This window comes from Girardinichthys multiradiatus, chromosome 10 (genome assembly GCF_021462225.1).
Source record: "Girardinichthys multiradiatus isolate DD_20200921_A chromosome 10, DD_fGirMul_XY1, whole genome shotgun sequence".
NCBI lineage: Eukaryota > Metazoa > Chordata > Actinopteri > Cyprinodontiformes > Goodeidae > Girardinichthys > Girardinichthys multiradiatus.
The window spans coordinates 10,132,432-10,154,695 of NC_061803.1; the positions used below are offsets into that span (position 1 = coordinate 10,132,432).

A 22,264-nucleotide genomic window follows, 5' to 3' on the forward strand; every position below is an offset into this window, starting at 1 on the left:
AGATCTGTCAGATTGGTTGGGGACTATAGCTCTGGCAGTATGTTGTCCAGCTCAAGCATTTTGCACCCTCTAACAGGGTTTTCTTAGGGATTCCCCTGTCTTTAGTCACAACCACCTTCCCATCAACTGTCAATTTTTTCCGTTCCTGATGAAGGAAATTATTCCCACAGCATGATGCTACCACTTGCTACCACATGCCCACTGCAAAACATTACAATGGGCATGTTACAGTATGCCCAGGATGATGAGTGGCGTAGGTTTTCCGTCACTACCAGCATTTTTCTTTTAGTCAAGATGTACAATTCTGGTGTCATTTGACAAGAGCTTTATTTAGTTCGAACCACTACAACCTGAGCCACCATCGCCCGCTTTGGTATATTTTCATAGTACCCTAACTTAGAAAGATTTCACTTCACATACTAATTAATAATCCTTTTGAGACCTAAAAGGGGTCTAGTAAGTTGTGAACCTGTGAATGACATCCAACAAGAAGTCATTTAAGATACCTCCTATAGTAATCACTGGTTAAATTCAAACAATTTACGTAAGTATACAAAATGTTATCACTTTGTTGCTGTTTGTTATGTTTTTTATTGGATAATGCAGTTAAAAACTCACCCCCTGATGCAGTTTTACTTATAAGCTTTGGTATCCTGGCACCTAGGGTTTTTTGTGCAGTCACTGTGAAAAGCTTGGCATAACTTGTTTGCAATCAAATTCACACAACACATCGTGATTGATGTTCATGCGTAAAACAATAGGGAAATAATTAGTAATTAGTAGGAATGGTGCTCATAAAGCAATAGGGTGTCTCGTAAATCAGTCTGTGGTTATCTCCAGCACTCTTCTGTCTTGTTATATTGTTTTACGATGTTTAGATGCAGATTGTGGGATTTTTCAGCTGATTTTTGTACATTCAGTTTGTTGTGTTTATGAATTAAACAGAGGTGAATGACATGGAAGAACTGGTTAATATTCCAGAGTTAGGAGAGAAGATTTATATTACTAAAAACATAGAATACTGGACCTATAGCGGGCAGTTTAGTTACGGTTAGATCTAATGTCTCTGCAATCTTGAGCAGGCTAAAGCATTATACATAACAAAACAAAAATATTGGATTTGTCAATAAAATCAATTAATTTGATAAATGAAAAATGAAAGAAAGGAATAATAACTTATAGTGCCTTCAAAGAATATTTGCTCTCTTTAATCTTTAAACTCATCACACAGATGTTTAAAATAATATGAGCAGAAAAGAAATACAGTTTTTAAAATTATGATATTTAATCATTTTAAAAATCATAACCAAATCAACCTGGACCTATTTCAAAAAGTAATTTCTCTCTAACCTTAATAAATGGTGATGTCACCATTAGCAGCAACAACTAACGTCAAGCATTTGTGATAATGAGGAGGAATTTTGGCCCACTCTGCTCTGCAGAGTTGGTTTAATTAGGCCACATTAGACAGTTTTCCAGCATGCATGAGCTTTAGCTTACTCTCCAGCAACTCAGGCCTAGACCTTAACACACCAAAGCCTTAGAAATGGATTTGAAGTCTTTTTGAGGCTGATAGTTTTTACCTACTTTCTTTATCATCAAATAGGGCCATTATTTGTTGCTTTTTGACATCTTGTAGCTAGATGGTTTTTAGCTTTCGTCCTCAGGATTCATTGTCTTGTTTTAGGTGTTTTCCTGCTGCCAAACACTTGACTTAAATGAGTGGATGATTAATAGACTTCTGCAGCACTTTATAGCATGTTAAGGAGGTAATATTTTAAGAGGTGTGCTGAAGCAGTGAAACGTCTGAAACATGAAAGATGGCCCTGAGGACCAGGATTGAGAACGGCTGTTTTACCCTACTTTGCATTATACAACACTGTAAACATATTTCATGATTAAAAGGTCTGGCAGTAACCAGGCCTGGTGTTGCTAGTGAAATTGAGGAGGGGGCAATTATATTTTCACATAGCATCAAGTTTGTTGGTGTTGTGTTTTCTTCTCTAAAAATGATCGTTATAAAATAGCATTTTATATTTACCCAGGCCATCTTTGTCTGATGTCAAAATTATTTTGATGATGTGAAATATTTAAGTGTGACCACAAAAAAGCAAAAATGCAAAAAAAACAAAATCAGCATTTGCAATTTACATCTTTTTTACTTTAACTTTTTAACTTTTTCTTATATTAACCTATAATAAAGGAAGCAATAGGTTACTATATTAGTGTTATCACCTCACTTTTCCTTTATCTGATAAACCGCTAACATGAGTCCTACTAACTTGCATGTAATTTTGTTTTGCTGAAGTTATTACTATGTACCAATTATAAACATGATACATTAGCTTGTATAAACATGTCTGATCAGCTTGTTTTGGCCCATAGGCTGGGTATGGAGCACGATGGCCAGGGGAATCGTTGTGCTGATGAAACCAGTATGGGCAGCATTATGGCCCCACTTGTCCAAGCAGCTTTCCATCGTTATCATTGGTCACGCTGCAGCAAACAGGAGCTCAACAGATATATTCAGTATGTCCTTCTGCTCCGATACTACTCTATAAGAGTTAAGCTCTGTTTTCCCAGTATCCCTCATGATATGTAACATTTAGGTTTAACCTATTTTAATCTTTTTCACAGCTCCTATGACTGCCTACTGGATGATCCCTTTGAACACAAGTGGCCTAAGCTTCCTGAGCTTCCTGGAATTAATTATTCTATGGATGAGCAGTGCCGCTTTGATTTTGGCATTGGTTACAAAAAGTGCACAGCTGTAAGTCCTGCATACCTGTATACATTTATTGTATTGACTAAAAAAAGTCATTCTTTTTTCTGAGTGAGTAGAAATGCCTGATTTAGATTTTATCATGTAAGATTATCAAAGAGAACATTGTTGTCTGATAATACAGTGAACTAACTAATTTCTGAGATGCAAGAGAAATAAAAAAAACAGATATTTGTGTTAAATAATAAAAAACAAATGATCTTGATCATCTAGTTTCAAACCTACGACCCTTGCAAGCAGCTGTGGTGCAGCCACCCTGATAACCAGTATTTCTGTAAAACCAAAAAAGGTCCTCCAGTAGATGGGACAGAGTGTTCACCTGGAAAGGTAGGACATGTCACTGAAAGAGATTTTATGTACCAGCTTTTTTGTTTGATTGGTGAAAAGTGGAATTCTTAGGGATACTGAACATTAAATGTTTTCAGAAATCTCATTTATGATGTTTCTGGATAATTTGACTTGTCTTTCATCACTTCCGTTGATCAGAAACCACTTTCATCTTATCTAATTTTTCAGTGGTGCTTCAAGGGGCATTGCATCTGGAGGTCCAGCCAAGAGCCGCAGGGGCATGATGGTAACTGGGGCTCCTGGTCAAAGTTTGGATCATGTTCCAGGACATGTGGAGGTGGAGTTCGCTCCCGCAGCAGACAGTGCAACGACCCTCTGTGAGTGTTGAAGCAGTGATGAGACACAGTGCATTTTAACAGCCTTCACAAGTATTCCCTTTGAATCGTTTAATATTTTGCCATGTTAAACTTAAGTATATTTTAATGGGATTTTATGTGATTGACCAAAATAAGGTAGTGTGTACTTTCCAAGTGGGAGGAAAGATAAAAAAAAATCTCATGCTTTGAACATCTCATGGAGCACTGTTCAGTCCATCATCTGATAAAAGAATATTATTAAAAGTATAGCACAAGTGCAAACCTACCAAGACATGTTCAGCTGAACTAACAGAACAGTCAAGGAGAGTGTAAACCAGAGAAGCAGCCAAGAGACCCATGGTAGTTCTCGGGGAGCTGCAGAGATCCAAAGGTCAGATATGAGAGTTGTTGTGAGTTGCCACATGCCACAAATCTGGCCTTTATGTAAGTGTCACAAGAAGAAAACCATTGATGAAAGAAACTCACAAAAATTCTGGGTTGCAGTGGAGGAAAGTCTGGTTCAGACTAGAAGAAAATTTTACTTTTTCAGCTACACACAAAACCCTATACGTGGAGAAAAACTAACAGTGCAGATCCTGCTGAACACACTATCCCCATGGAGAAACAAGACGGAGGTCACATTATGCTGCTGGGGATGCTTTTTTATTAAATATTTCGATTGCGCCTATAATTCATCTTATTTTCCTTCTATTTCCTTTCCAAATTATGCACTAATTTGTAGTAGGCTATTAGAAGAGTTTGGGGATGGGGGGTGGGGGTGGGGGGGTGCATTAGGTCATGGTATTAAAAAAAAAAAATTTCTTATTAATTTTCTGTTAAGTTAATCAGTTAGTAACTTCACACTGAGGATGTAAACAACTCGGACTTGTTGCCAATGACAGAAAGTGTGGGAAAAGTCAGATCTGTAGCAGCCAGTCAAACAAGATGTTGCACATAATGAGGAAACAAATAATTTTTTCATCCTGTAGACTGAGCACATTCTACATGCAACAACCGACCTAGTCCCTAACAAAATCCAAAATGGGAAAGGTATTGTCAAAGAAAAACAGAAAAGGATTCTAAGCATACTACGTGGTCAAGAAGAACAAAACTAAGAAAATGTTTTACCTTAAAAAAATGCTTTATTTTTTTGGAATAAAGGACAGAAAATAGGATTCCTTAACAATAGCAGTGCTTGTAATGTTTTTTATCTTGTATGTATTTTCTAAACCTTTGGGGTTTTAAAGCATAATATCATTATTTCAAATATAATTAAAAAGTCAAAGTAGTTAAGCTTAACTAGAATCACTCCAAGAACACTTGTTTCTAGGTCTTTATGAGTAATATAACATCACCACTATTGGTGTCACGTTTCAGGCCTGCCTACGGGGGTCGAGATTGCCCAGGTTCTGCCTTTGACTACCAGATGTGCAACACTGAGGAGTGCGCTGGGCCTTATGAAGACTTCCGGGCTCAACAATGCATCCAGCGGAGCAACAAATACCACAACAACATCAAGCATACCTGGCTGCCATATGAGCACCCGGATGGTAAGTCTGTAACGGTATTCTTAAAGCTGCCTCTACCTGTAAGGAGATAAAACGTCTCAAACACTTGAATTTGTGTGTGTTGTATGTTTTATCTGTGGATCAGTTTTTCGGATCTGACAGATACTTTGACAAACCTGTCTGTACGAATGTTTGTTTGTGTGTTTCCAGAGGCCCATAAATGTGAGTTAAGCTGTAAGTCGAAGGACACCGGAGAGGTGGTGTTCATGAACCAGGTGATGCATGATGGGACGAGGTGCAGCTACACAGACCCCTTCAGTGTCTGCGCTCGAGGAGAGTGTCTGGTGAGTCTTAAGTAAAACAGTCATCTGAAAGATAAAACAAAAATCATATGCCATACAAAGACTTACAGCGTGTATTAGGAACTTATTATATATCTGAGATTGGGCTGCAGGGGCCATAAAGGTCTCGGGGAGGAGCCCATCATTACTATCCTCAGTGATACTCTTCAGCCCACTCTAGGGAATCCAAAGTTGTTCCCCACAGCAATATATACTCCCTCCAGTGAGTTCTGGATGTGCCCTGGGCTCTCTTCATAGTGGGAGATACCTGATGTTGCACTGTTCAGTAGCCTGAACCAACTCAACTGACTCCTGATTCAAAAGATCATTAGCTCTTCTAGACCTGCCCCTTTCTCTAAGGCTGAGCCCAACCAATCCACTGAGGAAGCTAATTTTAGCTGCTTGTATTTGGGATATTGTTCTTTCGGTCATTGTATATATCTCATGACTATAGTTGATGGTTAGAATGTAGTAGTTTAAGAGCTCAGTCTTTGGCTCTGCTTGTTCTTCACCATGACAGATCATAGCAACCCCCACCCATCCGTCCGCCCGCCCGTCTGTTTGTCTGTCTGTCTGTCTGTCCGTCTGTCTGTCTGTCTGTCTGTCTGTCCATCCTACCATCACTTGTGATCATGACACCAAGACAAGTGCTTTTAATTAATCAAAATTGATTGGACACTCGCACTAAAACTTTTAAAGAACATCACGTCAGAGTTGTTTTTCCAAATGAAAATTAGATTTAATACTTGAGGAGTCCTCTTTATGTCTTTAACTTGGTTATTCAGGAACAAAGCAGAAAAAAACATTTTCTTTTTGCTACTGAATGCAAAAAGTTTACTGGAGTCAAACGTCTCCCATAAATGATTCTTCCATGAATTGCAAAAACCCAACTCCAGTAATATGATAAGGTTTAAGTGAATTGATATCATAGTAAGCGCCATAAAAGAGAATTATTTTGCATTAGAAAAAAAAAAGTCAGGTAATAATTAAAATTGAATATTTTATGATGGGTATAAGGGTATAATAATGATATAATATGAAAGGGTAAAATATAGTATAAAAAAATATACAAGTGCATGTCACTGAATTAGATTATCACTAAAGAGTTAATTTATTTCAGTAATTCTATTAAATAAGTGAAATCCTACATAAATTAATCACACACAGACTGTGTTTATTACAGTGAATGTTGATGATGATGGGGTACAGCATATGAAAACCAAAAATTTTATTAATAATATAAATATTGCATAGGCCACCCAAAAAAATTATTTTTAACACAAAAATGTTATGTTATGGCCTACATAATCATTGAGAAGATGGTCCAGAAGTCCTTCAACCAAGGAGGATAAACCTCAGAAGGTCACTGCTAAAGAAGCTAGCACAGAGTGCTGCATCCAAGCATATTAATAGAAAATTAAGTGGAAGAAAATATATGGTAGTAAAAGGGGTAAAAACAACAGAGTTAATGATAACCTTGAGAGGCCTAAAGTCTTCTTTTCAGATGAAATACATTTTTCTTTAAGAAATAAAGGTCTCAGAGTGTGGAGAAAGAGTGGAGAGGTACAGAATACTAGGTTTTTAAGGTCCATTGTGTGAAATTTCCACGGTCAGTGGCAATTTGGGGAGTCCTGTCATCTGCTGGCATTGGTCCACTGTGTTTTATCATTTCCAAAGTCAGCGCAGCCATCTACCAGGACATTTTAGAGCACTTTATGCTTCCCTCTGCTAAAAAGCTTTACTCAAATATTCCAGCAGGACTCCCCTGCCCACACCGACAAAAGTATCAATAAATGGTTTAATGACAATAGTGTCACTGTGCTTTATTGGCCAGTAAAGTCACCTAATATTTCCCCCACAGATAATCTATGGAGTATTGTTAAGATGAAGATGAGACACTAGACCCAACAATGCAGACAAGGTAAAGGCCCATATTTAGTCAACCTGGCCTTTTTTAACACCCCAGCACAGCCGCAGGTTGATCTCCTCTATGCCACAACACATTAATGCAATAATTTTATGTAAAAGAAGCTCAAGTTTTGCGTGTATATACTATGCATTACATGGACATACTTATCAGTTTCACAAGATTTCTGAATTAAAACACTGGCTGTCTTAAACAACATAACGATTTTGTGGGGAAAAAAAAAAATTGTTTTAATTAGTTGTAAGCCATCACCAAAATGTGTTAAAATGAAAACCCTACATAATACACGGGGGTTACTTTTTGAGCTAAATTTCTAAAATAAATGAGATATTATATAGATGCACCTGTATTATAAAAATACAGTAAATTTTATTTTAAGTTTCCTTATTTTTATTCACAAACTAATTTGTGTTATTTTTTTCACCAGACTTCAGTTTTTATGCAGTAGATTTCTTAAAGGAATTTTGAATTAGGTATGTGTGTGAAATACTGTTTTCACAAATTGCCTTAACCTTTAGTGGTGTGCTTTTGACAAAATTGTTCATAGTAGACCGCCATCAAATATTTTAGTGCAAACTGTAAATAGTCTGGACTGAAAATGTGCTCAGCTCTGCACTTTTAGTAAGTCTACACAGTTTGTGTTTTATTATGTTATTCACCTTGTACATAAAGTTTTAGGCTTTAATCTTTGCATAAAGAGGCTCAATGTTTTGTTTTGGCTGCACTTTATACTATGTCTGTGTCTTTCCCAGAAAATCATCATGTTAAAAAAGGCACCATGAAAGGCAAATATAAGCCATGTCCACACATGACATCATTTTTCCTGAGAAGTAATCTCAGTGTGCATGAAAGTTGTTTTGATTTGATTGTCTGTCTGGATTCTTTCTGTGCAGCATGTAGGCTGCGACAAGGAGGTTGGCTCTTACAAAGAAGAGGATAAATGTGGAGTTTGCGAGGGGGATAACTCCCACTGTCGGACTGTGAAGCTAACACTCACTAAGACCCCGAAAAAGAATGGTAAACTTAATGTTGTATCTAATTATTGAGGCTGAAATAATTTGCAGCTTTAATCCCCAAAAGTGGTCACTGTTTGTTGCATTGAGCTGACCCAATCTGTTTTTATTTCAAGGAATGCTTAAAATGTTTGACATCCCAATGGGAGCCCGGCATATAATCATTGAAGAAAACAATACCTCCCCCCATATAATTGGTGAGTATATTTCACATCCTTTCTCTGTTTTGAAAGTGTTTAATTCTGTTGGTTCAGATTATATGAAAATATTAAATAGAAAAAAAAATATTTTAGTTCAGTTTTCTTGCTAACTTGCAAAAGTATGAATTTACAACCAAACCTTAATATGTTTTATAGGAAATCATAGTTTTCAAACTATTTTACAAATACAAATCTGAAAACTTTATATTTAGTATTTATATTTAGCCTCCCTGAGTCAATACTCTGCAGGACTATCTTCCACTATAGTTACAGCTGCAAGTCTTTTGGGGTATATCTGTAACATCTTTGCACACCTAGAGATAGATTTGTTTACCCATTCTTCTCAGCAAATGAGGTAAAGTTTTATTTAATTTAACCAGAGCACATCCTTCCAAATGTTTGCAGTGTCCTCTAAATGGCTTCTGGCAAACTACAGGGAGGACTTACATACAGGTCCTTCTCAAAATATTAGCATATTGTGATAAAGTTCATTATTTTCCATAATGTCATGATGAAAATTTAACATTCATATATTTTAGATTCATTGCACACTAACTGAAATATTTCAGGTCTTTTATTATCTTAATACGGATGATTTTGGCATACAGCTCATGAAAACCCAAAATTCCTATCTCACAAAATTAGCATATCATTAAAAGGGTCTCTAAACGAGCTATGAACCTAATCATCTGAATCAACGAGTTAACTCTAAACACCTGCAAAAGATTCCTGAGGCCTTTAAAACTCCCAGCCTGGTTCATCACTCAAAACCCCAATCATGGGTAAGACTGCCGACCTGACTGCTGTCCAGAAGGCCACTATTGACACCCTCAAGCAAGAGGGTAAGACACAGAAAGACATTTCTGAACGAATAGGCTGTTCCCAGAGTGCTGTATCAAGGCACCTCAGTGGGAAGTCTGTAGGAAGGAAAAAGTGTGGCAGAAAACACTGCACAACGAGAAGAGGTGACCGGACACTGAGGAAGATTGTGGAGAAGGGCCGATTCCAGACCTTGGGGGACCTGCGGAAGCAGTGGACTGAGTCTGGAGTAGAAACATCCAGAGCCACCGTGCACAGGCGTGTGCAGGAAATGGGCTACAGGTGCCGCATCCCCAGACCTGGGCTACAGAGAAGCAGCACTGGACTGTTGCTCAGTGGTCCAAAGTACTTTTTTCGGATGAAAGCAAATTCTGCATGTCATTCGGAAATCAAGGTGCCAGAGTCTGGAGGAAGACTGGGGAGAAGGAAATGCCAGAATGCCAGAAGTCCAGTGTCAAGTACCCACAGTCAGTGATGGTCTGGGGTGCCGTGTCAGCTGCTGGTGTTGGTCCACTGTGTTTTATCAAGGGCAGGGTCAATGCAGCTAGCTATCAGGAGATTTTGGAGCACTTCATGCTTCCATCTGCTGAAAAGCTTTATGGAGATGAAGATTTCATTTTTCAGCACGACCTGGCACCTGCTCACAGTGCCAAAACCACTGGTAAATGGTTTACTGACCATGGTATCACTGTGCTCAATTGGCCTGCCAACTCTCCTGACCTGAACCCCATAGAGAATCTGTGGGATATTATGAAGAGAACGTTGAGAGACTCAAGACCCCACACTCTGGATGAGCTAAAGGCCGCTATCAAAGCATCCTGGGCCTCCATAAGACCTCAGCAGTGCCACAGGCTGATTGCCTCCATGCCACGCCGCATTGAAGCAATCATTTCTGCAAAAGGATTCCCGACCAAGTATTGAGTGCATAACTGTACATGATTATTTGAAGGTTGACGTGTTTTGTATTAAAAACACTTTTCTTTTATTGGTCGGATGAAATATGCTAATTGTGTGAGATAGGAATTTTGGGTTTTCATGAGCTGTATGCCAAAATCATCTGTATTAAGACAATAAAAGACCTGAAATATTTCAGTTAGTGTGCAATGAATCTAAAATATATGAATGTTAAATTTTCATCATGACATTATGGAAAATAATTAACTTTATCACAATATGCTAATATTGTCCTACCAACCACTCAAAGCACATTTAACACTAGAGTCACATTCACCCATACATTGCCTCCTGATCTACTGTATATGCAGATCAGGGGTTAAGTACCCCACCCAAGGGCACATCGACATGTGACAGGGGAGGAACCTGCAATCAAACCTGCAGCTTTCCAACTGTAAGATGACCACACTTCCCACTGACCCACAGCCACTTGTTATGCATATTCAACACATGACTGATTCTAGGTGCAGGATTGAAAAGCACAACAAGCAGTTATTATTGGATATGCTCAAACCTCACAGGGAAATGACAGATTACCAGCTCTGCTGAGAGTAGATCAGGTATGATTTTAGCTTTCAGAAATAATAACTAAATTATCATTGTTAATTTTCATGACTACTAAGAGTTCAAGAGTACATGACATCCCCCTTGTTCCATTCCTGATCAAATTTTCAGCATACAACAGAAAATTAACGCTTCAAAATAGTGAAATTCATAACTAATGTGATCATTTTGATTTAAAAACACAGAAAATACCAGATCAGTACCGAATTAAATAACATTTTTACATCTTGTCTATAGGTGTTTGTTTGACAAGGCAGAAATAATGTTCGGGTACACATAATTACAGTGCCATATTTTAGTTCATCACCTCCCCTCTTTATCCAAACCAATTACTGGAAACTGAAAACTCGAGTGCTGTCTACATTCTGCCTGCTGATAAAAGCCTTATATAATGTTATTGAAAGAAAAAATTTCTACTAGTTTATAAAATTTTGATTTCTTTAAACCTGAGCGATAACACCCAGGAGCGCAAGCAGTTTTTATGCCATAAGAATAAAGTCTGACTCTCAGTGGCATTCATCAGAATCCTCTCTTTCTCTACATTTTCTTCCTTCTAATGTTTAATAACTAATTTGAAGAGCACGTGGTACTTTACTGGTAGGAATTAGTGATGGGTCATCACAACAGTGAGGCTTCTCACTTTGAGAAAATATCAAAGATATCATTATAAAAAGAAATATATATATCTATATCTAATTAAATGGCCTTTTCCTCAATACTCAGCTGTGAAGAATCAAGTTACTGGGCACTTCATATTAAATGAAAAAAGTGAAGATGCTGAATCAAAGACCTTCATCGAAAATGGTTTACAGTGGGAATATTCAATTGATGGAGAGAGAGAGACATTAAAAACAACTGGTCCTCTGCATGAAGGCATTGTAGTACTGGTGAGTGAGGCTAATACTAAAGGTTACTTTTAAATTTGACCAGCTTTGTAGATTTTTCTAATAACCTATCTTTTACTTGTTGCAGGTCATTCCACTGGAAGAAGATGTCAAAGTTAGCTTGACTTATAAGTACATAATACATGAGGACCTGCTGCCACTTATTACCAACAACAATGTGCTTCTTGCCGAGCTGGATACATACGAGTGGGCACTGAAGAGCTGGTCTCAGTGCTCCAAACCTTGTGGCGGAGGTCAGTGAGTGTATGTGGAAAAGATCAACGAGCTACAAACTGCAATGCTTGAATCTTTGATCATTGTTTTACAATAGCTTATCTGCTGATGTGCTCTAAAACCAGTCATCATTTGCTAACCGAGGCCTTGTTTAAATACGGCTGATCGACTCTTGGGTTGATTAAACACAACATGGTTGGGTTATGGGTTTGATCCAGCACATTGTGTAAGGTTTTTAACCCATAAAATAGGTGAAAGACATTAATGTTTGAAGGTAAGGCTACAAAGGAGTGGGTTGACAAGCATAACTCACACCTGGATTACTGGATTAGTTTGGAAAACAAAATTCATACATGATTTAAAACAATGCATATAATACACCTGCCAACCACTTCATTAGGTATACTTCTGCAATTACCTGTTATTACAATTAATGAATCAGCCAATCAAATTGGAGCAACAAAATGGTTCATTCGTGTGAACAGAGGTTTAAAGTAATATTTCCACCTATTGACATTTTTATCCAGTGAGGCAAAGTGTGGAGTTAACAACAGGAAGCACAGTGCATTCAATTATGTTATTTGAATTTGCTTCCTCCTTGACTGCGGTAATATCTTAGTTTTTTTGTATTTATTTCTCTCATACTCACTCAGTTAGATAGACTTGCACAAACACAGTTTGCACAGATGAGCACACATCACCAATATTAATTATTAAGCTTTTCTCTGTCTTTGAATATCCAAACATTTCAATTAAACACACCTTCTTTCTCTTAGCACTTGTAACCAATGTGAATGCAACTGTCTCTGTCATGGCGACTTGCCCTGTCAGTAGTCTTTGCTTTTCCACCATATTGCTGGGATGCTTTGGTTAAAAAGTACTTGCTGGCAACCATTTTCATCAATGCTCCACCAGAATGTTTCATGTGGTTCAACAGAGATTTGCACCACTGTGTTGTACTCACGCAAACTGTCTTATGCTGGTCTTTAACCATAATATGATAGACACCCAGACAGGGTTTTAGCCTCAGGTTGGACAATAACAGACTGGAAAAACAATTCCTTGTCCAATGAGTTTTAATGTCAGCTGCAAGATTCAGATGGAAGGGTCGGATTCGACATAGAAAGGATGAAAGCATTGATCCATCCTGCCTTGTATGAAGGTTCAGGCTGGCGGTATGGATGGTGTAATGTGTGGAGAATATTTTTCTTGGCCCACTTTAGTCCCTTATCACCAACTGAGCATCTTTGAAATATTATAGCCTACCCAATCATTGTTGCTGGCCATGTTCTTCACTTTCATTGCTTCCAGCAACATAATGCATCATGTAACAAAGCACAAATCACCTTTGGACCTATTTTTTTCTTCCTTAGGTATACAGTACACAAAATATGGATGCAGGAGGAAGAGTGATGGCCGTTTAGTCCATCGAAACTTCTGTGAAACCAGCAAAAAGCCTAAACCCATCCGCAAACGTTGTAATGTGCAAGAGTGCAGCCAGCCCACGTACGTGAACTTCAGTCAGATATTATTATCTTACCCTTATTACCAATCTTAATGTTGAGCATCAAGTCCACTCAGACATGACTCATGCCATGTATATCATATAAAATTATTTATATATTCTGAAAACAAACACTCTTTAAAGCATTTGCTGTGCGGACAGGTGGGTGGTAGAAGACTGGAGTCCCTGCAGTAAGACCTGCGGGAAGCCCGGCTACCAGACCAGGGTGGTGCAGTGCATGCAGTCGCTCCACAATGGCACCAGCAGGACTGTCCACAGCAAACATTGCACTGGTGATCGCCTAGAGACGAGGAGGGTGTGTAACTACACTGCATGCCCTGCTCAGTGGAGGACAGGGGCGTGGTCTCAGGTCAGAAAAAATATTTCAAGATTCAAAGGTACATTGGTAATGGGGTCAGTTGTTAGTAAATGACAATTGTTAATTATTTACAAGTACAAATTTAAGTACAAATCTGATCAACATAGCACAAGAGTTCAAAGTATTTTTTTAAATAAGAATGAAAAAGATTATAGGTTATAGGCAAGGAGAAGATTTTGTTACAAAAACAAAATATCCCAACATTTTTCCCTGCTGAGTAAATCCACTCTATCAAATGTTACATTTTTTTGTTATTTTAGTGTAACATTATGCTGTTTAAATAGGAGATGGATTAATTTTTAGGTTTTTTTACACATCTTTCCTAAAGTGCCAATAGGTTTGATGGGAAACAAACTTGAGTCCTATTTAGTCTTATTTAGTGGTTGCATGGTCACTATTTATTATTCAGCAGCATTGACTCTTAAATTGTATTTAGATGTATTATGTGAAGTCCGGGAAGAGTCTTATAATAACTTTAATTTATCTGCTTGAATGCCTCCAAGGCAGAAAAAACTGAGTTTAACAGAATTTCTAAAGCCAAATCTTAGGCTTTATTCAGAACATTCTGAAAGTATAAGAGTACATAAATGTCAGAATCAACCAAACTGTGTCTGTTTGTACATTTTGTCCTTGACTGTTGTGTGGCAGTGCTCAGTGACCTGCGGCGAAGGGATTCAGCAAAGGCAGGTGGCTTGCAAGGCCAGCGACAGCACAGTCACAGAATGTGAGGGCAAGAAGCCAGAAACTGTCCTTATCTGCAAACTAAGTCCATGTCCAGGTGAGATTGCCTAAATGTCAACAAGTAGTGGGTTGTTGCCAGCCTTAGACAAACTATGAGAAAAAAAAACCAAGTCAGCTGAACAATAAGATGGATATTCAATGAGATTGAATACAAAGTAAGCACAAATCCAATAGTAAATATGACAAATTTAATTACTTCTTTATTATTGTGCCCCTTGGGCCATTTTTTTAATCATGGGTTTTAATGAGAAGGAAAGACACAAGAGCTGCAAAACTGAAGTAGAGACAGAGTCCATGGCTTGGGTTACAATGCAAACAATGTCATACTTCATTGCAGTCATATTTCTTTGTCTTTTTGAAACAGATTTTTTTGTGGGTCTGAAATGTTACTAGGATAAGGCACATAGCTACAGTACTGTGAGTGTGTTTAATGCATCTTTGGATTGTCAGTCAGTCAGTCATTTTCTACCGCTTATTCCATAGTGGGTCGCGGGGAAGCTGGTGCCTATCTCCAGCAGGGCAAGAGGCGGGGTACACCCTGGACAGGTTGCCTCTTTGGATTGTGTAGGTTTTAATTATTTAAAATCTGTCAGATACAAACTAGAAATGTACAACATATTGTGCAATATATCAAATTGAAATCAGCATAATTTCAGCATCTGCAATATTGCAACAAAGTTAAAGGTATGCTTGGATGCAGTATTTCATTAGCTATTAGGTTTCAAGTGCTGTTAATTCAAACTCTGCTTGTCCCTTGTACATTAGGTCATTGGGATGTATCTGCAATGCCTTTTATGAGAGGTGAGACATTTTAATGAAGAAAGAGGAGATTAATCATAATCTCTATTTATATTCCTGTATTCAACTATGTATCACAGTTTTTAGTGCAGTCTTTTTATTAACTTCCTCTGACTTTGAAGGGCTTTAGTTCTGCGTCACACTTTAACTGCTGTGAAATAGCACAATATTTAAAAAATAGTACAAGTGTAAAAGCTGTTACAGAATGGATCATTACAGTTTTATTGCTGAAAATGATTTGTTTTCGTTTTTGCAACTGGAACTCCTCTTCTGTCTTTTCATGTCTCTTTTTCACACATTCAGTGGCTAAACGAGACTTGCTGATTGGCACAGGTTATTTAGAATCAATTTCACCTACAGATTTCCACACAGTTTAAAGTGGCTTTATTTAGCTTTAAACAATAACTGCTATGAGACAATCTTAGATTAATGCTTTATTGGTTTGATATCAGAGATTTTAAGTCACATTCAGGACTCAGTTATCTGAAACTAAAGCTGCTGTATTGTTCAAATTTCAATGGTATTTTGGCAAACAATTGTTGTAATACTGGAAGTTAACAGAAGGGCTAAACTTTACTCTCTAGTTTTTTTATGTTTCCAAAGCAGTAAAAACTATATAATAGTAGAGTGACCCTCACAGTGTCAGAAGACTTTTATTTAAATTAAGAATACAGATGTGTACCTTACAGCGCAATGCACACAATTTACAGGTAGGGTAAACTTGATGATTTTAGAAAATTATGTTTCAGGGGATTCTTTTGCTGCATTGTCGAAATGCACCTTAAACGAGAAAACAGGACACAGCATGCTGTTTGTTTCTGTAAAAAAGTCAGGATCTTCAAAAAAAACACTCCAAAATCTAAAACGTTTACAATTCATACAATTCCATGAATAAAATGAGATTAAATCTTTATTCATTCAGTTAGAAAAACCATACAACAAGCAGCAGAGAAGCTGAACAGTGTATATTGCTCTTTATACATGATGATGACATTTAATTGTGAGTCCTTGAGTATTTTTCCTCCACTAACTGTTTTGACCAATTTATTTTAGACACTTTTCACATCAACAGACAAGCAACTTCCTTCATGGAGAAGTCTTTACTTTACAACTATTAAAATTGTAATCAGTCATCAGTCAGGCATGCAGAGCAGTTTCCCACACCAACAGTATGATGTCAGTAGACTCAGGTTGGGAGCTTGTTTTCCATATGCATGCACTCACATGCTTTTTACAGCTTGATGTTATCTGTGTGAGATGCCGTTTTAAAACCGGAGTTATTTTAGAGAGGCACCCAAAAGACAGATCGTGATGCAAAAAATATACAGTATGTTGAAAATATGATATAAGTTTCTGGCTTATATCTCATCACAAATGACAACTTGTAGGTTACTGTTAAAATTATCATGTATTTGTCTGATGTCAGATGATTGCTGTGAGTAGTCCAGATGTTTACCTGAACAATTGCAATAACCATTTTTAGGTGTTTCCCAGGTGTATTAGTGGGGAGATGACTATGCATGATTTTGATGTCACATCAGGTATTTTAGAATATATCTACAAATCAGCAACAGATTTTAAATTTGTTTAAGACTGTCATTAATAAGCCAGGGGATATGTGTAGATCAGCTGTCTTTATAGGGTTTCATTGGCGTTTTCCCCAAAAAAGCAAACTTTTTTAAGACAATGCGCTACATTGTGTTGAAGAATATCATTAGCCTGATAGCATAATTGTCTAAGTCATATCTGAATGTTTTTCAAAAACTAGAAAAAACAAATTTTTCAGCAAGCACATTATATTTTTATTGATATTGTAACAGTAAACCAAAATGTGACTTAGGGAATTATGTTATGAGGCTCACAATATAACAACCATGGCCTCCAAGTCCGAGATTCTCGACCGGAAAAGGGTGGCTTGTCCTCTTCAGGTTGGAGGGGAGTTCCTGCCTCAAGTGGAGGAGTTTAAGTATCTCGGGGTCTTGTTCACGAGTGAGGGAAGAATGGAGCAGTAGATCGACAGACGCATCGGTGCGGCTGCTGCTGTAATGGGGGCACTGTGCCGGTCCGTTGTGGTGAAGCGAAGCTCTTGATTTACCAGTCGGTCTACGTTCCTACCCTCACCTATGGCACCTATGAACTTTGGGTTATGACCGAAAGAACGAGATCCCGGATACAAGCGGCTGAAATGAGCTTCCTCCGTAGGGTGGCCGGGCACTCCCTTAGAGATAGGGTGAGGAGCTCGGCCATCCGGGAGGGGCTCGGAGTAGAGCCGCTGCTCCTCCACATCGAGAGGAGCCAGTTGAGGTGGCTCGGGCATCTATACTGGATGCCTCCTGGACGCCTTCCTCGGGAGGTGTTCCTGGCACATCCCACCGGGAGGAGGCCCAGGGGACGGCCCAGGACATGCTGGAGGGACTCTGTCACTCGGCTGGCCCGGGAACGCCTTGGGCTCCGCCCGGAGGAGCTGTAGGAGGTGTCTGGGTAGAGGGACATCTGGGTGTCTCTGCTGAGTCTCCATCCCCTGCGACCCGCTCCCAGATAAAGCGGAAGACGATGACGGGCTCACAATATAGCAAAATGTATTTTGAGATTGAATCAGAATCTCTGGATTTTTTTTTAGCAATTAGGTTTTTTGTGAACCACCTATATGACACAACCCAATTACCAGTTCCCTCCCTAACCCAAACCTTTCTCTGAAAACATACATAGTACTAGCTATGGTAGCACGGTAGCATTAACATTATGGATTGGCCTAGCCAATTTTAAATATATAATATATCATTTCAAATATATAATTTCAAATTTGTTTCCAAAGGCTTACTCCTTGCTATACAGAATATTACAGATCATTTTGTTGTTCTGCTGTTTATAACGTCACAAAGGTACAACAACCTGATATTAGTTGGGTTATTAGTCAGGCTGTCTGCTCAGGTAGCCAGCCTGCATCTGTCAGCTTACCAGATATGTCATAGCCTACCAAATGACTTAAAACAGGGTTATTAACAGCCCATTTTGTCACGGGCACTTTTTCTGCCATCTCATTGAACGAACTTTGAGGCGTTCATCGGGGGAAGTGATCTTTACATGTAATCGTGGCATAAGACTCACTGCTTTCGAATAACACTAAAACAATAAATGATTTCTCATCAGGCTGTTTCAGCAACCTCCAACCTTTTATTTTATTTTTTCCTCTCAATTACAGGGTGAGAAAAGCAAGGGTGAGAAATATTAAAAAGCAAACAGTAGTGCTGAAGTAGTGCTGAAGTAGTGCTGAAGTGATGACTCACTCCAGGAGTTTAAAACACTCTTGGCTCGCAATATACTTTGTAATCGCAGACATTTTAGGTCCTTCATTGAAATGTGTGTTCATTGATGACCAGCTGCAGCTTTTGTTGTTTTGCTCTGTCCTCAGATAGTTCACAGCAATTATTTCTGCTGGTTTTCCTGGAAAATGCAATAAGAAATAGGGTCTTTTCGGCATGTTCAATCGTTTTTTGTAGTATTTGACGTAGTAATTATTATTGTTTTGTTTTTGCTGCCACCGACTAATATTTTCTTTCTTGTTTTCCAAACTGCAGATACTTCTACAATGAAGGGTCAATCCGTATTTCATGGAGTTTCTGAAAAGCCCTTGCAGAAACTTTCTTTTAGTAAGTAGATTTGAAGTCTGTGGCCGAAATCGATCACTTTTACTGAATAAACGGAAATACATATGGAGATGCACTGATCAAAACTGGCACTTTCCATTCTTCGGTTTTTGACAAGCTTTGGTCTGCCGATTAAGGATTTTTCTTTAAAAACTCTAATTAAAAAATTAATTATAAAAGCATTCTGTCAGAGAATGCGTTTGTGGTAGAACCAACGTGCAGTGAAGGAGGCAGGAGCCAGAGGAGCGGAGGTAAGATGAGTCTTTAATTGTTCTCGTAAGCTGACCAGGCAGGTAAAGCGAAATCAGGCCAAACCAGATCCAGACCAGGACACGGGGGGACCAGATATGACTTTGGTAACAATGGCATAAACAACAGACAAGGATCCAGCAAGGAACAAAGGCACTTAAGGAACTTAAATACAGGCAGAGAGTACAGGGAGAACCGATGAACAGAGAGACAGAGTAATCAGGGGATCTAGGAACAGGTGTGGGTCAGACTTCAGGGAGAGATAGGGAGTGAAACCAATTAACAAGGCAGGACACAGAACTAAAAGTAAACTAAGGACCAGACCAGGGGAAATAAACAAAAACACAAACTCACAACACAGACACTGGCTGGATATGACACATTCAAAATATATTTTCCAAACTTCCTGCCATTAGTGATCACTAGTGTTTCATATTTGGAGCAGAGACAGCGTCACACCATGTGTGTGAGAGAGGCATTGATGTAAAACAAGGTTTTAATTGTTTCACTGTTGCAAACATCACAATAAGGAAAGTTGCTAAATAACATCACTTAATTTCAAAATTACAATGTGTATGTAATTGAAATGCATAATGCATGTGAAAGGAGTAATGTTGTGGGGGAGACAAAAAGTAAGAAGGAAAACCATTCTAAAAATACAACAGTTGTATCTAAATGTTTTAGCCACGTGTGCCAAATTTACCCACGGGTCAAAAAACATTTTTTTATGTGTGATTTTTTTGGTTTTGCTTTTACTAGTTAAACCAACTTAAGACATATAAAACATAAAAAAAATAGTTTTTCACAGTTCCCTTTTTAAAAAAAAAAGGATACAGTTTTTAATTTGTTGGCAGTCAGTTGCAGCAACAAGAGCAGCATTTGTGTCACTTTTTCTTAAAAACGCTTGCTGTATTTAGCAAAGTTTGTTTTTGAGTACCCTGGATATTTGTGATCCTATTTACTATGAAATTAAAGTAAAAGCAAAAAGTATGATTATTAAAAGATGCATACTGTGTGTTGTATTTTACATTTCCAATTTTACAAAGACTTTAATTTGTCAGAAAAAAGCTAAAGTAAAAGTTTTCATCTGCCTGTGTTGGCAGGTGAAATTTGTACTGTTCTTCAATTCAAGTCATGGGTGGTACAACATCATTCCAAGGGACAAATCCCTGGATTAGGACTACAGAAGAACTATATTTTGTCAATTCATGAAGCCCAGAACAATTGGGAGTACAATTTGAGCAGTGGCAGCTGAATGCGTGCACAATTCATTTGCACTCTGGATTTAGGGAGATGGTGATTGTGGCACTTGCTGGTTGTTCGGAAAACTGAAAATGGGTACATTAGTATTATGTTAGTATTAGATATTTTACATTAGTCTCCAAAAGTATCCGATACCACTAGAAAATGTTGCAAATTTAACACAACTTTCTTTAATGAGAAAGGTTTGATAAAGTGGTCTGGATACTCTCCAGACATATCAACAAATTTTCTAAGTTATGTTATGCTAGCATCACTAAAACAGCAGTCTCTGAGTGTATCCCCTGGAGAATATAGAGCCTTACTTTAACTGGGATTTCCAAATCCAACATGTTTCATGACAGATGTACAAATTCAAAGCACAAAAGGAAAAACAGATCAACTTAGCTGTAAAACATTTTCTCTTCCTGTTATCTGCTAAAGTTTGATTAAATCTGACCCTGAATGAATGCAGATGTACCTCTTTAGAAAATATAGTTTCCTCTCAAGCAGATTTCCAACCTTTTGTGCATTCTGACTTCATTCATCATCACTGATTCTTGAAAATAACAGAAATTTGACTAGTCTCCCAACAGTAAAAATGTCTGCACCGATTATAGTGAACCAGTAGGTCCTCATGCATTCACAGATTGGAAAAATATTGGATTTTTGAGCTTCTGATCAAGTTGAATATATTGGTTCCTGTAACCAGCCTAATTCTTGGTGCATCTCTTGGTGATGCTTATTAATGTTGTGTTGTCTTCTGTTAATAGATGAGCCATGTCTGGGGGATAAATCAATTTTCTGTCAAATGGAAGTTCTGGCTCGTTACTGTTCCATCCCTGGATACTATAAGCTTTGCTGTGAGTCATGCAACAAAAAAGAAAGCCTGACAACACATGTTCCTTACTCAGGCTCAAACACTCAGCCTGAGACCTCCACACTCTCCCCTTCTGCCTCAGCCAAGGCTTCATGGCTGACCACCACTCAGAGCCTGCCACAAACCACTAAAGCCATGAGACGAAGGTTTTTCTCCAGCACCCCTGCGCCAACCACGACTGCCGCTGCTAAGGTTCTTCCACCAACAGATGCTGCTCTGTCCTCACATCCCACCAGCGACTCCTTGCCAAATAAAGAGAGGAGAGATTCCCATGTGGATACGCGTCTACCTCCAGGGCCACCGTGGCCCACGCCAGACTCAAGTGGAGGTGTAGTGATAGAACACAATCCAAAGAGCACTTTAGGCCCTGTTGCTGCCAGGTCAAGAAGGGACAATTTAGGATCAAAGAGGGACTCTAGACATAGAACCCCATCAGCTCAACAATGAACAGTGAGCAATGCTGTGAGCATTAGTGGGACTGATCTGCATAATCAGCTCACTTCTTGTTTTCCTCTGTTTTTGTAACAAGTTTTTTTCCTTGCCAGTGAACCCTGACAAGCCCAGTGATGGTTACCTCAGCAAAACCTCAGAGCAAAATGTGTGCATGTCTGCATGTGCTCTGCCCTCTGTGTGTAAAATATGAAGCAGAAGACAACAAAAAAAGTCAAAACAACGGTGCTGTATACTAATCAGACTACAGGACATGTTCAAAATGTGATGACTGCATAGCTACATTCATGTTTTATCTGTGTACAGCTGTGTTAGGCTCTTTTTTTCAAGTGCATTAGAACTACTATTGAACTTGGATTGTGAACATGTTGGTGCATGTGCCCACCATAGATTCATTAGTATGCCGCCAAAATAATAATTGACAATATTGGCAATATTACAGCATTATGCAGTTTTCTTTATTAATATTTGACCAAAAGTCATTTTAAGAGACAAGTTAGTGCTTCA

At 38.3% G+C, this 22,264-nt stretch overlaps 1 protein-coding gene across 5 annotated transcripts in view; it reads left to right on the forward strand.

The window, feature by feature from the left end:
• LOC124875753 (A disintegrin and metalloproteinase with thrombospondin motifs 3) overlaps window positions 1-22,002 on the forward strand; it is a 76,506-nt gene extending 54,504 nt beyond the window's left edge. For 2 of the 5 annotated variants that reach the window (XM_047378134.1, XM_047378135.1), the window contains exons 8-23: window positions 2,386-2,529; window positions 2,638-2,770; window positions 2,996-3,109; window positions 3,299-3,447; window positions 4,804-4,976; window positions 5,145-5,278; window positions 8,096-8,219; window positions 8,332-8,412; window positions 11,476-11,639; window positions 11,725-11,890; window positions 13,244-13,376; window positions 13,537-13,744; window positions 14,402-14,531; window positions 15,260-15,295; window positions 18,871-18,942; window positions 21,201-22,002. In XM_047378134.1, the coding sequence (XP_047234090.1) occupies window positions 2,386-2,529; window positions 2,638-2,770; window positions 2,996-3,109; window positions 3,299-3,447; window positions 4,804-4,976; window positions 5,145-5,278; window positions 8,096-8,219; window positions 8,332-8,412; window positions 11,476-11,639; window positions 11,725-11,890; window positions 13,244-13,376; window positions 13,537-13,744; window positions 14,402-14,531; window positions 15,260-15,295; window positions 18,871-18,942; window positions 21,201-21,754 (2,515 nt within the window). In that variant the 3' untranslated portion in view covers window positions 21,755-22,002. The remainder of the gene's footprint in view (window positions 1-2,385; window positions 2,530-2,637; window positions 2,771-2,995; window positions 3,110-3,298; window positions 3,448-4,803; window positions 4,977-5,144; window positions 5,279-8,095; window positions 8,220-8,331; window positions 8,413-11,475; window positions 11,640-11,724; window positions 11,891-13,243; window positions 13,377-13,536; window positions 13,745-14,401; window positions 14,532-15,259; window positions 15,296-18,870; window positions 18,943-21,200) is intronic. The other 3 variants (XM_047378137.1, XM_047378136.1, XM_047378138.1) reach the window with 3 other exon arrangements.
• Window positions 22,003-22,264: the final 262 nt, after the last annotated feature.